Below are 21,222 nucleotides of genomic sequence, written 5' to 3'. Positions count from 1 at the left end.
TAATAGTTAAGGATATCATAAAACAGAGACGTGAAAATGAATTACATTTTTTCCAGAAGTGAAAAGAAATAGCTTTGTGCTCATAAAACAGACTGGTCTGATCCTCAGCTTTGAGTGCTGGCCTACTTCATGAGCTGCTCTGGATTGTTGTAGTAGAAACCTGGCAATAGTTATGACTACCATACCATGCCAGCTATGCCCAAGACAATTGCTCTCAGGCCTAGAAACCATCAATAGTAGGAGGCCAAAGCAAGAAATGGCGATAAATATGCTACTGCAATAACAGTCTGTAGCAGAAACAAACCGCGCTATTTCCAGTACCTGATTCTCTATGGCCTTCCTGTTTTTCGGATCGCTAACAATTGAGAGCTGCAACTCCGCCATCTTTTTCATCTTACTGTCCATGTCAATCTTCTGGAAGAGACTCTTGGTCTGATTTTTCAGCAGCCGAATGGTGTCCTCTTTCCCAAGCTTCTTCGCAAACAGGGAAGCACAGGCTGAATGTATGGCAGTAACCCAGTTTTCCAGATCTGTCTGGCTTGTCGCCTGTGAACAAAACAGAGGTGCAATATTACAACCAGACAAGAGAAAATCAAAATGAATCTGCAACTCTAGGACGTGAATTGCTTGACGGGTTCCCTGAGATCTCAGGCACTTTATCTTAAAACTTCTCAAGTAAGGTTTTACCTTTAAGACTATGCAAAATAAAGGAACTGTGAGTTTTTTCCGCACTGTCATGACTTGTCCCCAACCTTCAGGTTCTGCTTCTTAGACCTTCAAGGTCTGAGGGCTCTGGTGGGAGTGCAACAGAACCTACGAGCTGTGGACAAGATGTGACTTACATCCTTTATCCCTCCAATTAATTAAGGTGAAAGCCAACACATTTCAAAGATAAACCTCCTCTTGTGGAGGTAACATAGCAACAGGGATGATTTTAAAAGTAAGGTCTGAGGAGAGGTGTTTGCTTACTTTAAAAATGCCAAATTAGTGGAACACAGCACAGCAAGGCAAAGAGAATACATCTGCACAAAGTGTCTCCAGAGATATTTACAAGTGTGCCTATGAATCAACATGTTTTTATGCAGGCGGTTCCACATAATACTGTTCTTTATTAACATTTCCAGTGCTGCAGTTAAGCAGCCAAGATCTTTAGACTATTTTTAACCTTCTTTTTGAATGTCACACTCAAACTCTCTGAGGCCAGCAGATTTAGGGTTGAGTCCATCATTCTGTAAAGGCAGAATGCTGATAGACATGAAAACATTCGATAACACAGCTGATTTTCTGGAAGCTTGTAACAAGTAGGGACCAGAAGTGTCTTGTTTATTTGGGATCTCTGTTCTCTCTATTTCTGAACAGTAATTGTCTGAGCCAACTGGTGTAATACCATATACCTAAAGTCATATCATACACTTAAATCAATATTATAAGAGTATACGGTAATAGTGTAACTATAGTATTAATTTTAAGTCACTGGTACAGACATGATGTGTGTGTATGTATGCATATACATAGTCACACACATGTGCATACTCACAAACACATCCTAAAACAGAAACAATCACAAGATCAGGTATGCATACTGTTACCTGAAATAGGTAGACATCTCCAAACGAATTGCTGAGACAGAACACGTTTTCTTTCTTGGGATGCTCTGGAACAGACTGTACTATACTGTCTTCTGCAAACAGAGCATATCGAGGCAAACTGCTCTGCTCCATCGAATTCCTTCCGTAGGTCTCATAGAACAGCAGAGTACAACCTTTGTAGTTCAGAGGGACAAAAAATGTAAGGAGAAAGTAAGTTGGATGTCCCATTCAAGTTCTCTTATATTAATGTTTCTGTGAATTAAAATTCCCAATGACATGGAATGTTTGTTACCCTCTTTTGAGCTAGAAAAATAAGGAGGATCCTCTAAACTGGGAAACAGAAGTTAATGTTGAATTTGCCAATGAAAAGTTGGAACAGAAATCTAATAGAGATGCAACAAATACGCAGGACTAACAAAAAACAAAAAACAAACAAACAAACAAAAACAACACCAGGATAGCTCAGTAAACTCAGGCTATTAAAATATTTAAGCATGTAGAAAAATTCCTGCTTAGTTAAATCAGCTTTTGTGTTCCGTTATTATTTAAGGGAACCAACTCTCTCTCAACAGCTGTTGAAGAAATCTTTGTAGAAACATCTGTCTTCCAAAAACATGCTAAGTGAATAAACTTCTCAAATTTAAACTGGGCTTCCTTTGATCTACCTGCAAACTGGGGATTTAGACTATGGATAATTTAAAACAGTTTAAAAGGGTTGAGTTTGATCATGTTCAGTCTCATAGATGGCATAATATGTAAGACAGGAGAGTTGCATCCACAAAGCAAATTTCATCCTTGGTAACAACAATCATAGATGCAACAAGGGGAACAACTTCTGGAGGACAGCAGAGCAGCCTTGATCCCAGTTCCCAGAAGTACGATGACATTGCGTTTGGCAATGAAGCTGGCTTAACAGGTGCCTGTTTCTCCTACATCCCTTGTGAGCTATTCATTCCTGCCTCATGTTGCAACCTACTGTCTTCTGAGATGTGCCGATTTACCCGCTGATGGAAGTCATAGTCTGAAGCATGTACTAAAATAATCTAGTTAAAAATTATCTTGTATTTCTGAAGAATTTCATAGCCCATTTGTGCATCTAGAGAAAAGATGTAAATACACCTCACTTTCATACCTGGGAAACAGCAGATGAAAAAAAGAGGGTTTGATTTTACTTTATTATTATTATTATTATTATTTTAATTTGGAAGACTGATTAATACTATGCTGTGGCTGGATGTTTAACCTGGAAGAAATAAGAGCAGATGTTATAAATACAATTTGAAAACTGATGATAACCTAAGCATTTAGGAAAAATCTGAGGCTGGTGGTAGACTCTCCAGCAATGACATTCTTCTCCAAAAGATATGCTTGAATTCATTCAGGAATTAATTTAGGGAAGACCTACAGCCACATTACACAGTGAGTCAGACTAAATGATCACAATGGTCCCTTAGGGACCAGAAATGCATGAATACATTACTATTGTAACCCCTATACATATTCAGTAGAAGACTTGAAACTCAGCCAATACAAGGATTGAGTTTGCTAGGACTACACCATTTCTCTGATCTGCCTTTTCTTGTTGTTGTTTTTCCTTCAAATCGAAGAGGCAGCACAACACAAGGCAGCATCAAAACTTAAACAAATATACCTAGGCAGTGTGAACGAAGGGAATGTTGCAAAACCTGCAAAATACAAATGTTCCTTTTATACACACATTTAAAATTGTTAGGTAAAAGCAGACATCAGCCTTAATTCTACCAATTCTCTAGCATTTACACTTAACACTGTGTTAAAAGTCTCAAATGCATCATCCGAATTCATGAAATTTTGAGGTGGAGATTACTCAAAAGTTAGATCTGAAATCAGAACCAAAATCAAGAGGATTTTTTGGATTCTTCTGTCTCATTAAGGGGAACAATGGGCTGGCTAGAGTTTGTGGAGCACATTTGCTGTGAAAAGTTATGAGTTGGAGACCACTCTTCCTCTCATGGCCCAAATCTATAGCATATGAAAAGAGAAAGTCAGTCAGGTGAATCTCTTTGCATTCTCCATCACCAGTGAGTGTAAAGCACTTGCAAGAAAAAAAGGAAATATATATTAGAGGTTACTGACCAAACTGGTTGACAACTGAAAAGTTTTCAAGGGAAGGCATCAAATAAATCCAACTGCCTGTGCATTATTTAAGTGCACCTTTTCCTATTGCTGTCCTACTGTAGATTGTCTGGCAGAATATTTAGAATAAGAGTAGATCCTATAGAGTTGGTCCTATCCTTTCTCCTTACCCATCCTCACTTGTTCTCCTTTATGGTACAGAGACAGTTGGAGATCTCTGCAGTAGGAAAAGAAGGATATGGTTTGTTACACTGCATATCAGATGTACGACTTCTGTAATCATTTCAACATAATAGTGCAAGCAAAACCAGTAAATCCAAGTCTCCTGCACTCTTCAGCAGCAACACTGTACAACCACTTCCACTTCTGCATTTTAGAAAGATGCAAATTAAGTTCTATTTAAAACTTCCATATTTCCCCTATGTGTTATCAGGAAGGTACCTAAAGATATGTTGCTTTTTATCCTGATAGTTTACATGTACAAAAACAAACAAATAAATACATAATAGATGAAGAGCATGCACGTGTGTTTAGGTGTATGGCACCCCAGATGTATCTTTGGGTCAAGCCAAGTGATTCCTAGCAATAAGTAGTTTCATGAACTCTGACAGACCCACTAAGATTGATTATAGTCCAAGTATTTTGATCAAAATGTAAACCAAGGGGGGAATTGGAAAGCTATTTCCCTCATTAAAATAAATTAATTGGACAAGACAGATGGGAAAGAGAGTTCCTCATGTTAAAGGGTTACTAATCAAGCTCGGGTCCTGATTGCCCTGAAAGTGGAGCAAAGGCCTCAGGACATGTATACTTTTAAGTCTGGCAGGTAACCAGATGGTTATGAGCCTTCTGCATATTTATAATTAAACACATCTCACCAGAGTGCAAAGAAACATGCTGTTCTCCATTTGCATATGTGGCTATTTTAAGTCATATTTTAAAATATCTTGGCTATTTAAATTTCCAGAACAAATTAAATACAGACTTACTCAAAATCCTGTATAAGGAAGAGCTAAAGCAAGTGCCTTGATCTTGATACAGCATATTACAAAAACAGAACTACGCCTTGATATCCAGACAGGCGAGTTTACTTTGGCATCAGAACTCTCTACAGGACAATAAAGGTATGAGATCAAGGAAATGAGGAATGTATACTTAAAACAGCAAACAAAGCGGAGGATATTCTGCACCACTAATGCCATATCACTCATACTACACAGAAAGCATTATATTTAATATTTCTCATAATGTTAGAAGCTAATAAAGCTTTTTACAAATAATTTTATTATTTTCTTTTTATGGTTGGGTATTTTCAGCTAGCAAGAAGGGATGTGATTTGTTCAAGGTCACCAGCAAGTCAATTTCAAATCAGAGAACTGAACACAAAGCACCAGACTTCATTCTCAGAGCACCATAGCTTCATTATCCCAAAAATGTATGGACTACTAGTATATAACATATCTTACAGTTTAGGCATTTGGCAGGATTGTTAAGAAACTACTTGAATTTTAGAGGAAGCAGATCAAACTCACATTCACACTCCATAACGCAAACACATACAATAAAAGGGTGGCATTCAGATATTGTTTTTCCTTTTGTATATACTGCTTGTAAGCATGAATCATGCTATCTGATGATCAGGATAAGTGATTTAAGTGTTAAGACTGCCTACATTTTGATCCTTTGATAACAGGTCTCTGAATTATTAGGCAGAATTGCTACATTCTTGCAAGTTTGCTTCTTTTAAATCAGCACTATCAAGGGTAACATTCTCAGCACTTGCTGTTTGCTGTTCATTTTTCTTCAGGTCTACACCCATGCAGAATTTTGAAAAGGGCAACCTGTGGGAAAGTTGTTATTTTCTCTCCTCCAGTCCCAGATATGCTAGGAAATTATTAAGTTTGATCATTTCCTTACTCATTAACTTCACATTATATTTACTGAAAGGCAAATCCTTTGGATGCAGTTCAAAAAAAAAAGGGCGGGGGGGGAGACAGAAAAAAAAAAAAGCTTATGAACTCAGCCATTAAATTCCTCTTCCTCCCCACAATAGATGTTATTTTCCTTTTCACACTTCCTGACACCTATCCACTTCTTGTGGCACACCTACCTGCTCTATTACTCTGAGCCATCAATGTGTGCTGCTGGCGCAGGGCTAAACACAGTAATCACACAGCAGCCCACTGGCAGCAGCCTCTGTTAAGTGGATTGCCTTCCCACAGGGCTGTTTCACGGCAGGGTAAGATGGGGGAGATGGGAAGGCAGGCATGCTGAAAGGCAGAAGTGCCTGGCAATGTCAGGATCAGGCCATGTGAAAGACCATCCGTGGCAAAAAGGGAAACTGGTGAGTGCTTGGAGTGGCCTCGGGAGCCAGCACCCCACGCTGAGCCTCAGTCACCGCAGACTTTCCCCTACTGCTTCTGCCCAGAATGGGACCTCTGTAGGGCAATGCTTTTCTGTGCAAATACCTCAGCACGGAGGCACTGACCTCTTCGTTATGTTGCCACCTAATCCTCTGGCAACAAACTGACTGTTTTTATGGTAATTTACCCCAACTTTAAGCAAACTGTATAGCAGAGACAAGGAAACAGCGTGCCTGTGCCAGGGAATCAGGCACCAGGGGCTTTCTGATCCTTGAATTTTGACTTCCCTTGAGACACTTACACGTGTATTTAAGTTACACATTACGTATTTTTCTCAGTTTTGGTTCAGTTTGGTCTTTGACCTCCAAACATCCCAAAGCATCTTCTGAACTACTAATTCTGTGTGAGTACTGAAACTGGGAAGTCAGATGAAACAATTCCCACTACGGTAGTAAATGCAAGGCTGCACATGCAATACAAAGCACATGAGCAGCACCTCTACTAAGCAGGCTGCTTTGGCACACGCTCCACTTTAAGCATGAGGGTAGACAGCATAAAGTTACTGGAACTGCTAATAGGACCCGTCATGCATGAAAAGCTGCGGAGACCCAATGGAAACAATTGCTGCTGCCAAGCCAGAGGAGCAACACAGCAATTTACCTTTGAGCGTTACCCAGTACTGCTTCCACTTTCGCCGTGTGACCAGCTCCAGCTTCTTCTCTTTCTGCAGGGTTACCAGTGGTTTGAAGAACAGCCACCCTGCCTTGCGCACCACCCCTTGCTCCTTCTCATACAACAAATCCAGCTGCTCCAAGGAGCTGAGGGACTCGCTGCTGGAGTCCTCTGTTTCCGAGGAAGTCTCAGTGTTCTCCAGGTTTGTCCTGCTCATCTCCAGCTCTCGCATGAAGTTTTCATAAATGTTCTGCCTCAGGGCATCGCTGCTGACCGCATTGGTAGACTCGCTTCTCTGGGACAGGACGTGGCTGGAGCCGGGTGACCACAGCAAAGCAGAGAGCTGTGATGGTGCCAGAGTGTCTGTGCTAAAGTTGTCCATTCTGCTGTCAAAGTATTCACTCCCATCTTTACATTTTGGCTCCTGTGCATAAAAGGAAATTGCCAGCAATCAGTCACCAGAACTCAAAGTAAAGACACACCTCATTTGGCATTTAAATTTGTTGCGTGTTTAGCCACAGTCAATTCCTTCCTCAAAGGCTACCTCTTCACCATTACATCACAGCCTTTATTTACCTCGGCAGCCACTGCCACCACCTCTGCTCACTCAGCAGACCCCCATTAAAGCCTCACCGCTAAGTCAACCGGCCTTGGCAACTCAGACCAGGTTGCACGGCAGCAAGAAGCCTCCAAATTCAGTGGTAACTACTGGGGCTCCTGCTTCCTGAAACCTGATGGGCTCCAGGCAACAGCAGACCTTCCGTCAAGGCTTTCGTCGTTTCTCCACATGAAACTGCCACTTACATGTCCGCCAAGCGGGAACAATGCCACAGCAAGTCGCTTTGTTATTACAGGGCTTTCGATACTTTGCTGACACTGCTCATGCGAGGCAGCTACCTTTACCTTCAGCACAACTTGGCTGATTTTACCTCTGCTTTCTCTCTGTTACACAAACTGTGCACAACCAACACAAAAAGGGTCAAAAGTTTAAAATATTTTAAGCCTGTTAGCATTGACCAACTGACAAAAATCTAATCTAACACACGATGCAATTTAAAAAAAAGACAGACAGGCTTGCTGACTGGCAGGAATCCAGTTTCCAGACTGCAGAGGTGTGTATTTTCTGACTTGCTGGAAACCCCACAGGAGCTTGACTGTCTCATCAGGCACCCATGGGCCTTTCCCCTAATTGCATTGTGCAACTTCATCCCTGCATCGAGAGGGCCGGCCAACTTAATCTGAAATACCCAGGCCTGGTGGTACGTCGTGCATGACTTCAGCTCTACCTTGTGATACGACTGCTAATACATGCCCAGATCCTGCTGCCGCTTGTCCAAGTGGGACTGAGTTGGCAGCTTGGGTCTTGCCTGGCTGAGGCCTTGCCCAGCAATGAGCTGCCTGCTCCCACCTCTCCCAGGCTCCAGCGATGGCTGGGGGGGTTCATACCTGGAGTAACCCCCCTGGCGAGAGCCATGCCGTGCATCGTAGGAGGCCATTTGTTGTCTTTCCAACTTGTGTGTTACTGATAGCATTTAAAAGCAACTGAGATCTAAGAGCATATAGCACAAAAAATCCAGTGCCTTTTGCTGTAGAGAAAATTTAGGACCCTTGCTTGGAAAGTACGAGGGAAGAGAAAACAAGAGATGGCTACAAAGAATCAATGCAGCGAAGCTATTAACCCTCAGTAAAAATAGAGCTATTATACTTTCAAGCTGTCTCTATAGTAGCATTTATTTGCTCACAGATTTCTGTACACAGATAAAGTAAATAAACCTTGGTCTCCTGTGAGTTGCTCTCACCAGCAGCTTTGAAAGCAACTACTTTTATATTTCTTTGCTTCCTACTCAACGCTCTTCAAAACTGCAGAGCAAAAGTAGTGCCGTGTTTTGATGGTATAATGGCCTCCAGCACACAGCCGGGAGCCACAGCAAGCTCACGTGCAGGTGCAAGTGTCACAGGGCAAGCCACTTCTCAAGCAGCGGGACACTGCTGGTGGTGGCCTCCCAAATACCATGCTCAGTTGAAAACTATCACTCGTTATGGTACGGTTAGCTTCAAGTCTGGCTTCTCTTCCTCACACTGCCTGGCCACAAGGATGGAACTGTCACAGTAACACAGCACCTCTCACAAACCTCGTGGCAGAGTTTTCATCGACGCTCGCGGAGAGTAGCTCGACGAACATCAGCAGTTTTGCTTTTTAGACAATGATGCCAAATGTGCCTACAGGAAAAACCCTAAAATTCAATGAATGGGAATGCATTTTCTAATATATACAGCTTGAAAAGATACAGACTTCCAGTCAGCGGGGCCTGTGAGAACAGACGAATAAATCTAAGGCATCAATGACAGTAAACAATTTTCCACAGGCAAGCTGAGAGACTGTTTGAAGAAAGGGGGAATCACATATGTAATGTGTTTATGCCCACAAAACGACTGTACAAGATGGGTCACACAACTGCACCGGCCATGTGCAGTTCTGTGGGAAACGGGAAGCTTTCTCCACCCTCTTTTTAATTACTGTCACTGAACTTGTGTGCCAAAATTCTGCATTTTAATTGTTTGACTATTCTCCAGAAACTGACAGTGTTCTCCAGAAAACATTAGCATATGGTTTATGGAACATATTCTATTTCTTTCAATCCCAAATCACTAATAAGAAAAGCAAAGAGAGAAGCAGATATAAGAAGGTGACCTCTGTGAAGGGCCATTACTGGAACAACACACAGGATACAACCTGCCCACCAGCACATCCTATGTTTTCTCAGAAAGGATCTAAAATGAATGAAACTTTGGGATTATACACACTTCACCATGACAACATCACTTGTATTAGTTTTAAAAGAGCAGCACTGGCACAGTCACAGTCACGCAGTCTCTGCTGATCCTCAGGGAGGCTGACACTGTAGCAGTATCTGGTCACTGCTGAAAAAGCCTGACCCAAACTGCTGCCAGGGGTGTTCACCCTGCCGGGCGAGTTTCTGCTCATTTTCGGTCTGTCGTATCTAGCGATGATAGAAAACTACCAGTATATCTGCTCAGCTGTGTTCAAGCAGATCTCTCAATGTCTGAGATATATCCTGGAATAATTGCAGATAACGCAAAAGATAAAGCGGCTAACTAAGATACCAATTAGACAAAGTGACGCATTTAATAATTAGTTGAAAGGAACAGGGCAGGAAATAATGCAGGTTGTTAAATTCATTAGGACCCAAGCTGAAAGTGGGAACTAATACCTGTTTTCAAGCCAAGTAAAGAAGTCACCTCAACGCAGTTTTCTTTTAAATTCTCTTTATACCACCAAATTTCAGTGCTCTGGCTTATAAAAGCCTGTACATTTCAGAAACAATTCCTATAAAGAGGCTACTTACTTCATTCAAGAACCTATCTGCACAGTTGTTTATGGTGGCTGGATTTTAATTTTGCACAGAATAAATCTGTTCTCTCCATGTTATATAGACAGACACATGCGCAGTTGCATATGGAGCTTACATGACCGTCGTTAGCAGGGCTGGTTGTGCAACAAGTCTGCCTAAGCTCTGTCCACACATCCATCCCACGCGCACCAGTCACACCTCAGTACCGACATGTAACATATTGTGATAGAGCATCTCCTCAGTGCTGTTTCAGCCAGGATTAAATCAATGACGATGGGTCCTGCAGTAGAGCATCAGTGACGTAGAAAGGGAAAGCATTAGGATACCCTCCTGCAAAGAAGGTTGGGTGATGGCACAGAACAACTGCAAGCCTTTGGCGTGAGACCATTATGAGAAAGATAAACTCAGTTCCAGGATATATCAGATCAAGTCAGGCATAAGGATGCTTCCAGCTCACCAGATAGGGCACAGCCAAGGGCTCATCCTGAATATCCCATATCCAAGTCTGGTTATGAATGATTCAAAACAGGTGCAGGGAAAACATGCCAGAACAAAAAGGAGACAGACTTCCTATCTTAAGACAGCGAACCAAAGAGAGTCTGCATGACCCAGCAAAGGTGGTCCATTAGACACAATTTCTCCCTTTAAATAAATTATAACACATTAAATAATAAGGAAGGATAACTAATGGACAACACCAGCATCAGAATGGAGTGGCCAGGAATATATTTAGTCTGCAAATTAGATGACGAGTTCCAAGCATCTGAATAAGAGGGTTTGGAAACACTCTTCAAGCTGGGGGACAAGTCTACTGGATTTTAAGCTGCAGTTTGTTCACATTTATGAAGGAGATTATAGCCCGCTGCCTTTCTGATGGCTGGGGACTGACCTCAACACCCCAGACTGTCCCTTCTGGCCTTGAGCCCCTGTGAAGCAGGAGGCTTAGCCAGCTGGAGGGCCCATCCACCCAATGCTTAAGCCTGCCGACAGGGAAGTATTCCAGCTTTCACCTACGCTCAGCCTAAGTGACTCACAGCCAGTTATTAGTAATGTAAGGAGAAAGGGACACAACGTTCAGAGCAAAGCACAGGGGCTGCAGTTTCCGTGAAGAACAGTCCTATCGACTGGGACTAACCAGCTGCCAGCAGAACCATGCATGGTACTTCTACACTTTTATGCCAAAGTAGCTGGTGAGAGCGTATTCATCACCACACTGCAACACTGCAGCCCCTAGAAAAGATCACAGGTTAATCACAACATATGATGCAGAAAGGAACTGACCAAACCTCACAGTGAAGGCAAAATCATAAAGAATCCACTGCCTGCTTTGTCTTACCTGTGGATACTTGTCTGATAAAAATCAAGGCCTATTTACTATGCCTTTTTCTAAGAAATCATCATTTCTGGAGCTAGGGCTGATTTCCTTCCACCAGAATCAATTTCCAGTTTGATGCAATCTCACCAGCAGAATTTCCTTGCTGTGCCTGAAGTCAGCTCAGTGCATAGTGAATTCAAGGCAGCTATGAATCCTGCACCACAAATACCATTCTGAAAATGTCATAGCTAAGTAATACATGGCAAAGGTCTGGGATGCAGAAATCATATGTAAAGCCTGGCTATAAAATCCAGAATAGCTACGGATGTCGAAATCAGTGAAGAATCCTGGCAGAAAGTGCTGAGGCCCACTTTATTGATTCCGGTTTTTCTGCCTTCTCTTTCACAGCTGAGTAAGAAGGTGAAAAGACAACATCTGATAAAATACATGAGCATCAACTCACAAAGAAGTGATTCAAATACACGGCTTTCATTTTCATCTTCCTGGTTCTGTAGCCCTTACCTAGGATTTATGCTGGCAAACCTTATAGTGACCTCATTTCTGAGCCATTGGAGTTTTACACTGCAGTGACAGATGCCTCAAAGCAGGCACAATACCTGTCCAAATTTCCAATATGGGAGATGGCATTTGCTTTACATGCCACAGAAAGTGCGCTATATGATCTACAGCTTAGCTGCTGCCTAAGTTGCAGAAGTTGGGGTTCCTCTTACTCTCTGCTTGCCTTTGAAGTAGCTAGCATCCCAATGTTGCTGAAAGGGAGCAGATCCTTCATTTAGAGAAGCACAGTGGCTCTTTCTGTATGAGAAACACTAGGGAAGATTAAAAAAAGTAAATAAAAATACAGTCTTTGCCCTCCAGCTCAGCTTGTGAACTCACACGTAGAAGTCCAGGCACAGTCTGGCATTTAAGGAGCTGACTCGGGGGCCTACAACTATGAGCATTTCATTCCTGACCACAGGCATCCTAAATTCCTATTAATGGGATTAGCCTTAAATTCTAAAGAAACATCCTTTCCCTCCCTCTTGCCCTCCTCCCATCTCCTCCATACCACCAACTCCTGGCGAGCCAGATGGCAACTCAAGCTCCTCCATCTGGTGAGCTAAGCTCACACACAGGAAGGAGGAGGGCACCCCATGTAATACCTTCATGGGAGGTAGGGGCAGAACCAGCAAGTCTGGCCAGCGGTCTACAGTTGCTCGCCTTGCTAGAGGTGGACCAACAGTGAAACCAAAGCCAGTGATGAATCACACAATACAAACAGAGACTATTTGCAAAGATATTTATAACATGCTATGTCTCAAATTTATTTCTACTGCTCCCTCCATGGTCTTCAAATAATGTATGCTGATTTATAGTATATGTCTATGTTATATTTTTCATATCTGAAACAAAGAGAAGGCTTTAAAACTCCAAGACACTTCAGAAATAATGCAATAATTTCAAAAGCTAATTCACTGAGATATGAAGCTTAAGTTATCTAAGACAATGCCCAAACAGGAAGAGAGAATTTGCGTACAAAAATCTACATCTTTTTGTTCTTGTTGCTGATACTTCACACAACTTCTGGGTTGGAATATTTCACAGAATTCCACAAATTACTAAAGGAAATTAGTAATTAGCTATTCTGGTAGAAAGGCAAACATGGTGCAATCATTACATTTATAGGAGGAATCTACAAACCAACTTCAAGACACTTAGTCTTAGGTTTATTTGTTCATACCTGCAACTTCCTTTTCTTCCTCGAGAGACTTCCTGTCCAGTCACTGATGCGTCGCATACGGCTTTTTAACGTATCCTTCTTGGATGCCTCCTCAGTGAGAGGCTTGGACTTTCTGCACGGGAGCGTGTAGGAGGAGTAATGTGCAGGACTTCCCTGCTCTACCCTGGAGGGAACATCAATGTCTGAGGCAAACGAGACACGATTGCTTAGACTGCCGTGAGTGTCAATATACTCATCAGACAGCCTGATCCCAGGTGAAGGAGTGCTTTCCAAATTTGTATCCTTATAGAGATCTCGAAGCGAGGAGAGAGATGAACTTTGATTGAACGTCTTCTTGTTGTCACTTGCTGGGAAACTGGCATGAATGCTTGTATCCGGAGTGCTCCTGGTCAAATACGGACCATCCAACTCATTGATATCCCCAGCATTTCCCCAGAGAGAGTCATACCATGAAGACTCTGAGCTTAGGGAACTTCCTTTGCTAGATCGAAGCCTTGAATCAGTAGGTGACAGACGATGGCTTGAAGAACAGTCTGCACTGGAGTTCCTCCTGACATCAAGCAGGTTATTTGACTTAGACTCCAAGGTAGGTGAATACCTCAGCAACTGGACCGGTCCACTGGACTCCTCGGTTGGTACTTTGTTGTTGCTACTGTTGTGGAACTCAACCCTCAAGCAACCGTCCAGCTTCCCCAGTGTTTTAATGAGAACTTTTGGACTCCTCCTGTCCTCTGATGGGGAGGTTGATGCAAGGCTCTCGTTCTTTCCGTAGCAATTTAAAATGTGCCCATTGCATTCTCGGGATGCAGCATGATTACTTCCAGCTTGAAGGCCAATATAGTGGAAACCGTTATCAGGCAGAAACACTGCATTATTTCCTTGGCAGTAGTCGCCTGAGGGATTTGTCCTGTGTTTGGCATGGACACTGCCTTTAGAGACCTTCACCGCAGTGTCACTGAGTCTGGCTGAATAAGGCTGACTGCTCTTGAAGTGCGAAAGGCAACTTCTGGCAAGAGACCTCGACTTGTAGTTTGAGCCACTGTTGGTAGGTCCCCATCCATGCAAGGAGCAAGACTTCTCATCTTTAGCATGAATGCTCCGAATTTTTAGAGAGCAAGGCTTCTGCTTGGCACCAGCTGTGGCAGCAGCATGATTTTTTGATCCCTGAAGACTGTATTGGCTTTCTGAATTCCCCATTTTCCACTAAATTAAGAAGAGTTTCATTAGAATCTTTGACCAGAAGACAAAGCGAAAAGTAACAGACCATTTTTATTCTCTACACAGGAAAGTGCATTTTTAAAAAATGATATGAAACAATTGTTTCAAAAAAGACCATTAAATAGCCATTTACAACATCAAATTCATAACTGAATTTATTTTAGGGGCAGGCTAGGAAAGCCTATTCTCTGTATGGTTCATTACCCCTCTGTTATAAAGCTGGAATCTAACTCCATTGAAATCATGTCAACACCTTTCTCCACCCACACCCTTGGCAACATCCTTTTCTTATAACTTACAAAACCTCTGGCTCCCAAGAACAATGGCATAATGAAAGGGAGACAGCAAGATAATCATTACTTAGATGTAAAGTGAACTGTACTTTCAGAGAAATCCCTTTTGCCAGGAGACAAGCAAACTGCAGTTTCAGCTTGACTGGCTTCTGTGCAACCAAGTGTTGCCTCAATAAACTGTTCAGCAATCCCCAGCTTTGTGTTTAAATGGAGTCAATCCAGGAGAAGGAGAAGAAAAAAAAATGCACTTGATTAGTGAAAAGCCTCATCTTCCATTACACCACAGAACTGCGTTATGTTCATTCAGCATGGGACAGTTTGGTAGTTCACTTAGTAAAACACTCTTCATCTTTTTACTGGATTCGCAGGGAATGGCACACAGTGGAGTAGTCAAATTGCCAGAATGAGTTAAATACGATTTTGGACCTTCAAAAAGTGTACTCAAAAGTAAAAATGATCCTTCTGTTCTTTTTGTTACTTGGAATGAATTTCCACTGTTTGTAATTTACAGAAACAACATCAAAGCACGTTTTCAATCAGCACTATGCCTCTTTGTCAGCTCTCAGACTATCACTCTGAATTCACTACAGTTTCATCAAAATGTTGTCAAAATAATAAAATTGTGATGACAGGATCTTATCTTCTAGAGTTTATGTACATTTTAACATCCTAAGTTCTAGCCCTTACCATTTTTAGCTAAAAAGCACTGTATTAAACAAGGAACATACCTGTAGGAACTCTCTTAAATGTGAATACGGTTATCAGTTAGTATGCTTTGCATCGTCTTCGTGGCCAGCCACTACACTTGTCAAAAAACCAGGATGGAGGTGTACACAGACTCTCTAGAAAACACCAAAAAGACAAAAAATGGCTCTTAGTCAAAGAAAACATACTTTACTCAAGCTATAAGCAAAACGAATACAAAAAAAAAAAAAAACAGGAGCAGAAACAGAATGGAGAATAACATTAATACTTGAACAACTGACACTGAATTAATACAATTAGGTCACTGGGTAGATGTTTTATTTTCTAATTCTACCTTTTTCCCCTCTCACTGATGTATTAGTGTGAACTCTGAGCACCCTCCATTTCGCTTTTGGAGCACCAATTACAGATCACTGGACTGTGCAGTGATCCACTACAATTCAGACCAAATTGATCAGGGCATGTTCTGCAAGATCTGTTTATCTTTCCCTGTCCTGCCTAAATTCCAGCTACGACCCCTGCAGTGAAAGACCACTGCGCAACTCACTCCACCAAGCCCTCTCCTTAGGTTTGTTTGATTTTAAGCTAATCTGCCAGTCAAACAACAGAGAGGCAGCACCAAGCACTGCACACACCAACAGATAGCAAGACCCAGGTTCTTCCTGGCCATCCAAATGTATCAGCTCTTTGCTCAGCACACAGAGGCCGTAACTCAAAAGGGATGGACAGAAGCTGAATTTCACAGATGACGGAAGCAGTGCAGGGACTAAAGCATTCAATAGAAGAAGCTGTACAAGAGCTCAGTGTCGGAACATAGGTTTTAATTAGAAACCATTCTTAAAAGATACAATACTCCCAAAAATATTATTTGCTGCATAAAATCAGTGGATATTGTTCACAATTTTCAATTGAATAACTATCTGGTTTGAATACAGAGTTTTGCTCTTTTTGACTCGTTTTATGGCATATTTGTGGCTCTTCATAAGAACCTTCCAGATATTTAACAGAATTCACTCGTAACCTAGGTATTTTGTTACCTTACAGGTAACCAAATGTAAAGGTTGCCAATGAGAATTAAAAACAGTCTCAACAGAAAGCTTAGAAGAATGTCAGAAAATAAATAACCTAGGAGGGATATATCCTTTTCGCTCACGTTAAAGATGCTACAGACCTACAAACACAAATTCATGGCTACTATCACAAAGATTTGACAAAAGACGCCACAAATTTCAGTTTACCCTTGAAAACAAAGTGAAACAAAGAATATGTTTAACTTATTTGTTCTCTAACAATTTGGAAGGTTGCTAGTTAGGACACCCTTACCTTACAGCTTTGATGCGCCTATGCTGCTAAGTGCACCCATTGGTGTAAACAGTGTTAATGACATCAAATGTAACAAGCATTGAACAACAAAGACTTGACATTGAAGGTAAAGGTAAACATAAGACAATACACAAGCTTCACAAAGTCCCAAACTTCTGAACAAATTGCGACACCCACCCAGCAAAACTGCCTTCCTCAGTCAAGGAGGCGCCAACCACAAACAAGCACAAGTCTGCATTCACAATTCTTCATCTGGGAGCAAAAACTACATTCAACAAGGGGGCTTTGAGGGGCTTATATCTATTCATAAGGGAACACTGAACCCAATTTGTCTAAAGAAACAGGCTAAAAGACCATCTGGTCTCCATAGCAATTGTGCAGTGGTTAGGTAATCCTTTTAACAGAGTGGGGTAGCAAGCAAGCTGCTGTCATGGACCTCAGAAGATAGACAGTCAATTCTTCGAGGCTCGAGCTGCTGCTACAGCATCCATTGTACTCGTCTGATCCAATACACAGATCACATAATGGGTGAATGAATAAATTTATCTCAGGGTACAATGTCTACAAAACAGCATTTCAGTCTGTGCAGGAATCAGTTAGCACTACAACAGAACAGTCAATAAATCCCATAGAAATGGCCCCAAGGGATTTTTCTCTGCATCCCAGCCGTCCAGAAAGCTACGGTAGGTTAAACATTCACGCACACTGTAATAACCAACCGCGGCATCTGCAGGGTCGCACAAAGACCATCACCCTGAAAATCAGCTGGGATGCCTTTCTCTTGCCTCACACTTGTGTGGAGCGATTTTCTTTCTGCTAATTACAATAGGGGGCACAGGGGGAGTGGGCTTGCTCTCAAAGGCAGCGTGACACTAGGTCACAGAGGTGGTCAAGGCAAAACTCTGGCTGCGCTCTTCCCGAACACTCCCGCATTTTATCTGTTTTAATTCTGGAAGTTTTAGAAATTACAGTGCAGGGGACTGAGTTCAGCTTCCCTTCCATCTCTCAAAGCAACCTCCTACCCAGAAGACAGAGTACTCTTCTCTGTTTGTTTGCAGAGGTAGAGGGATGAATACTTCTTGTGAGCAACACCGAAGTCTATGAATATTTGCTGCAATTATAATCAGTATATTTAGAAAGCAGCTCGCAGCACCTGAAGATGACTATTAAAAGTTTATTTGCTTTCAATTATAACCACATTCCCTAAAAAAGAAGTTTTTAATCTTCACCCTGGTTCCCCTTGACACATTTAAAAAACACAGCTATGCAAACATGCTAATCCGGGAACCCCACCATCACCACCGCACCCAATAATTAACGCAAATCATAACCCCAGAGCTAAAAGCGTATTTCCCCACCTTTACAGTCCTGCACATAAAGCCCTCCTAGATGTTTTTGGCTCAGAAAAACAAACACAGAAGCTCAGGAGCCTGCCACCTATATTCCCTTATTAATAACACAGCAGCCAGACTGCCTTATAAATGCTAGAGGGGAAAACGTCTCCCTTAGGATCGAGGTGTGTGCACATGTAGGGCAGCTCTCTGCCACTGGATGGGTGCTCGCCTCCCCAGTCTTCATCTCTCAAAGTAAAGGTTTACGAAGCTTGACTCGCTAACTACATTACTAGCAAAACTGAACCATAACAATAACATTCCAGTATTAGGTTTGCTTATGAGATAACTAGGAATTTTTATGTAATGAATTGGTGGTAAGTTTGAGTCAAGGGTGACGAGGCTCCTGTGCTGCTCTGGGCTGCTACAGCAGCAGCTTACACCAAACACAGTTTCACTGCTGCCAGCCATCTGCTTCCAGTACAGTCATAGTCACCATGCTGAGACTTTCTAAAACTACAGGTTAGAAAACCACAAACTCCAGACTGATGGGAGGCGAGCACAAAAACGTAAGTAGACTGAATGCTCCACAACCACAGCAAGTATCAGACAGTGGCCATACACCACGTGGAGAAAGACAAGAGATTGTGGTAGATCTCCCTAGGGAGGTTCTGATTTCTGTGACTGGGAGTGACAATGTCACCACCCAGGGTGTTGTAAGAGATCAATTATGTATGCTTTAGCAATGGTAAGCTTTAACCTGGAGAAAGAAGTTATGTTCTGGAGACATGAAGCCATGCACCAAAGGTATGGCTGCTGTATTTTGACACCTTTTTTCTCTGGATGGCTGGTAACAGTGAACCATCACCCACAGATGCGATCTGCATCAAGTGAACTACAAACTATTTAATCCCTGTTGAAGCTTTCCTGTGAATCCACTGATGAGGTGCAGGGAAGTTGATTCGCACTCCCCTAAACATGGCATTGGTGCAAAACTGCTGAAAACAACAACAACAAAAGAGAGTAATATGGATTGGTCAAGATTAGGATAGCATTATCTGTTAATATCGGCTGTCCCCTGTACAGGTGAGACACCTCTGTGAGGGCCACTGAACCAGTTCTCTATAGCTGCCTCCGTGCACGATCACTCACAGCCATCAACTGGCAAATATACGTTTGCCAGAGAAAATCAGGGTTTGAACTCACTTTGCAGTGAAATCAATACTATTACAAAGGGCCTTTATATATGAAGGGCAGTGAGTATATCCCACCACGTACTCTACGGTAACGAAGAAAGAAGCAGGCAAAGAGTCACGTATGCTTTTTGTTGTATTTGGAAAACCTATTTCCAAAAGGGCACTTAGGACTCTTCTCCCAGCTGCCGAGTGTGACTGTAATATTCACCTCCAGAGTAAGCAAGGTGGAGTGGGAAGGTACAGAGGGGAGCATGGAGGAGAAGAGAACAGGAGGTGCCAGGGCCCTGCAAAGACAGCTGCTCTGGGTATGTGTTTCATACGGGCACCACGAGAGACTGTCATCAGCATTTGTGGAGCTGCGATAATGGAGAATCAGAAAGTACTTCAGAGAAAGAAGAAATGAAACAGAACCCCTCCTCATTTACATGAAGTGACCAATTTATTATTTCCTTTTCCAGTTAAACATACTGCAGGCTGTGATGCAGAGCACCTACTTTATATATATACATACATATATGTATGTACATATGTATAGCCAGAAAAGTTTTTTTAATTGACCAAGCAATTCCTGTTTTTCCTTTTTCCTTTCAGATAATTTCAACGTTCTCTAATGCCTTACACCAGGCTAAAACGCCAGCCATTTTAAATGGCTTATGAAGCCTTAGAAATTTTAAATAATTATCTTTCAGATATTAACCTGTTCATAAGCTTTGCAAAGAATCAATGTGCTCAGTGAATTCTTGCAGGGACAGAGAACTGAAGATTTAAAGTTTAAATTAACTTTTAATCTACTTTGGTTTTTAATATGAAAATAATAGAGAATGCTAGAACGTAAACCTGTCCTCACCTTCCCACATGGCTGCGTATCGACGGGCACACAGAACTAATGAGGGAGGCACGATAGCACAACACTGTAGCTGGATTAAATATGGAGTTTCTTACTGGAAACAATTTACTGTATTTTTTAGAACTACGCACTTTGGTCACATGCTCCCATAAATCAGAAGCAGATTTCTTATTCCTGCAATCTCAATCACATTCCTATTACAAAAATATACCATAATAATTGTACCGTGGTATTCTTGGCAGGATATTTTGCATTATATACCACTGTATTCAAAGAATGAATAACCCAAACACCACAAGTATGTCCTTAAAAAAAATTGGATAATTTTGCCTTAAAAATCCAATTTGAATCCAAAACTCCTCACTCACTCATTAGTCTCTAAAGAATTATAGCCTGTATAGTTATAATATTAGGAATTGCTTAGTAGCTCACAGATAGAATTAAAAACAATATTTTTTTCTCATTAAATATAGTCATCATGACCTTAGACAATTCATTTCATGCTGTTCATCATACCAACATCACACATAGATTTCTAATTTCACATTTATGTAAGAAGGGGACAATCCCCTTTTCTGGTTCCTTCTCTTAAACTAACATTGATCCCAACAGGTCTACACTGCATCACAGGTATATCACATCAGAATGACACATCTCACCTGGGATACGATTCCTTCTTTTCTTCAACCCATTCTTCTGGGTCCAAGGCATTGGCACTTTAATTAGATTAGGCCTTACAGCTTTCAAGTTAGAGCAATATGGAAGGTTGAGTCAAGCCTGAAGATCCTTATCATATTATACCAATGCTGATACAATCTAAATCTCTAGAGACTTATTTTTCTTTGGCAGGAAAAACAAATTTCACCATTTGTAAATGTTATTGAATTTATACACAATGGCTAAAGTGCCCATCCATTTAAATAAAAGCCATTAAGCTTAAAAAAAAAAAAAGACAAAAAAAAAACAGGAATGCCAGCTCACATCTTGGCTTAATGCAGTAGCTGTAGTAGTTAAAGAGTTGATATGTCAAAGGGTCTATTTCCTGCCCTTGGAGGGGAAATGAACTCAGTGATCTGAAAGGTCTTTTCTTCTCCACCTACTCTGGTTGTGAGCATGCTGGCAGGCCCCAAAGCAGACTCG

At 41.7% G+C, this 21,222-nt stretch overlaps 1 protein-coding gene across 1 annotated transcript in view; it reads right to left on the bottom strand.

Annotated features, from left to right (window-relative positions):
- The window catches only part of TIAM2 (TIAM Rac1 associated GEF 2), a 91,335-nt gene extending 75,811 nt beyond the window's left edge, over nt 1-15,524 (bottom strand). Inside the window, exons 1-5 of the mRNA XM_066994216.1 lie at nt 15,409-15,524; nt 13,170-14,372; nt 6,728-7,163; nt 1,590-1,762; nt 322-546 (exon numbers count right to left, since the gene is read on the bottom strand). Coding sequence (XP_066850317.1) covers nt 322-546; nt 1,590-1,762; nt 6,728-7,163; nt 13,170-14,366 — 2,031 coding nt within the window. The 5' untranslated portion in view covers nt 14,367-14,372; nt 15,409-15,524. The remainder of the gene's footprint in view (nt 1-321; nt 547-1,589; nt 1,763-6,727; nt 7,164-13,169; nt 14,373-15,408) is intronic.
- Between the last annotated feature and the right edge of the window lie 5,698 nt (nt 15,525-21,222).

This window comes from Anser cygnoides, chromosome 3 (assembly GCF_040182565.1).
Source record: "Anser cygnoides isolate HZ-2024a breed goose chromosome 3, Taihu_goose_T2T_genome, whole genome shotgun sequence".
In the NCBI taxonomy this organism is placed as follows: Eukaryota; Metazoa; Chordata; class Aves; order Anseriformes; family Anatidae; genus Anser; species Anser cygnoides.
This window is presented reverse-complemented; position numbering and strand designations above follow the sequence as displayed.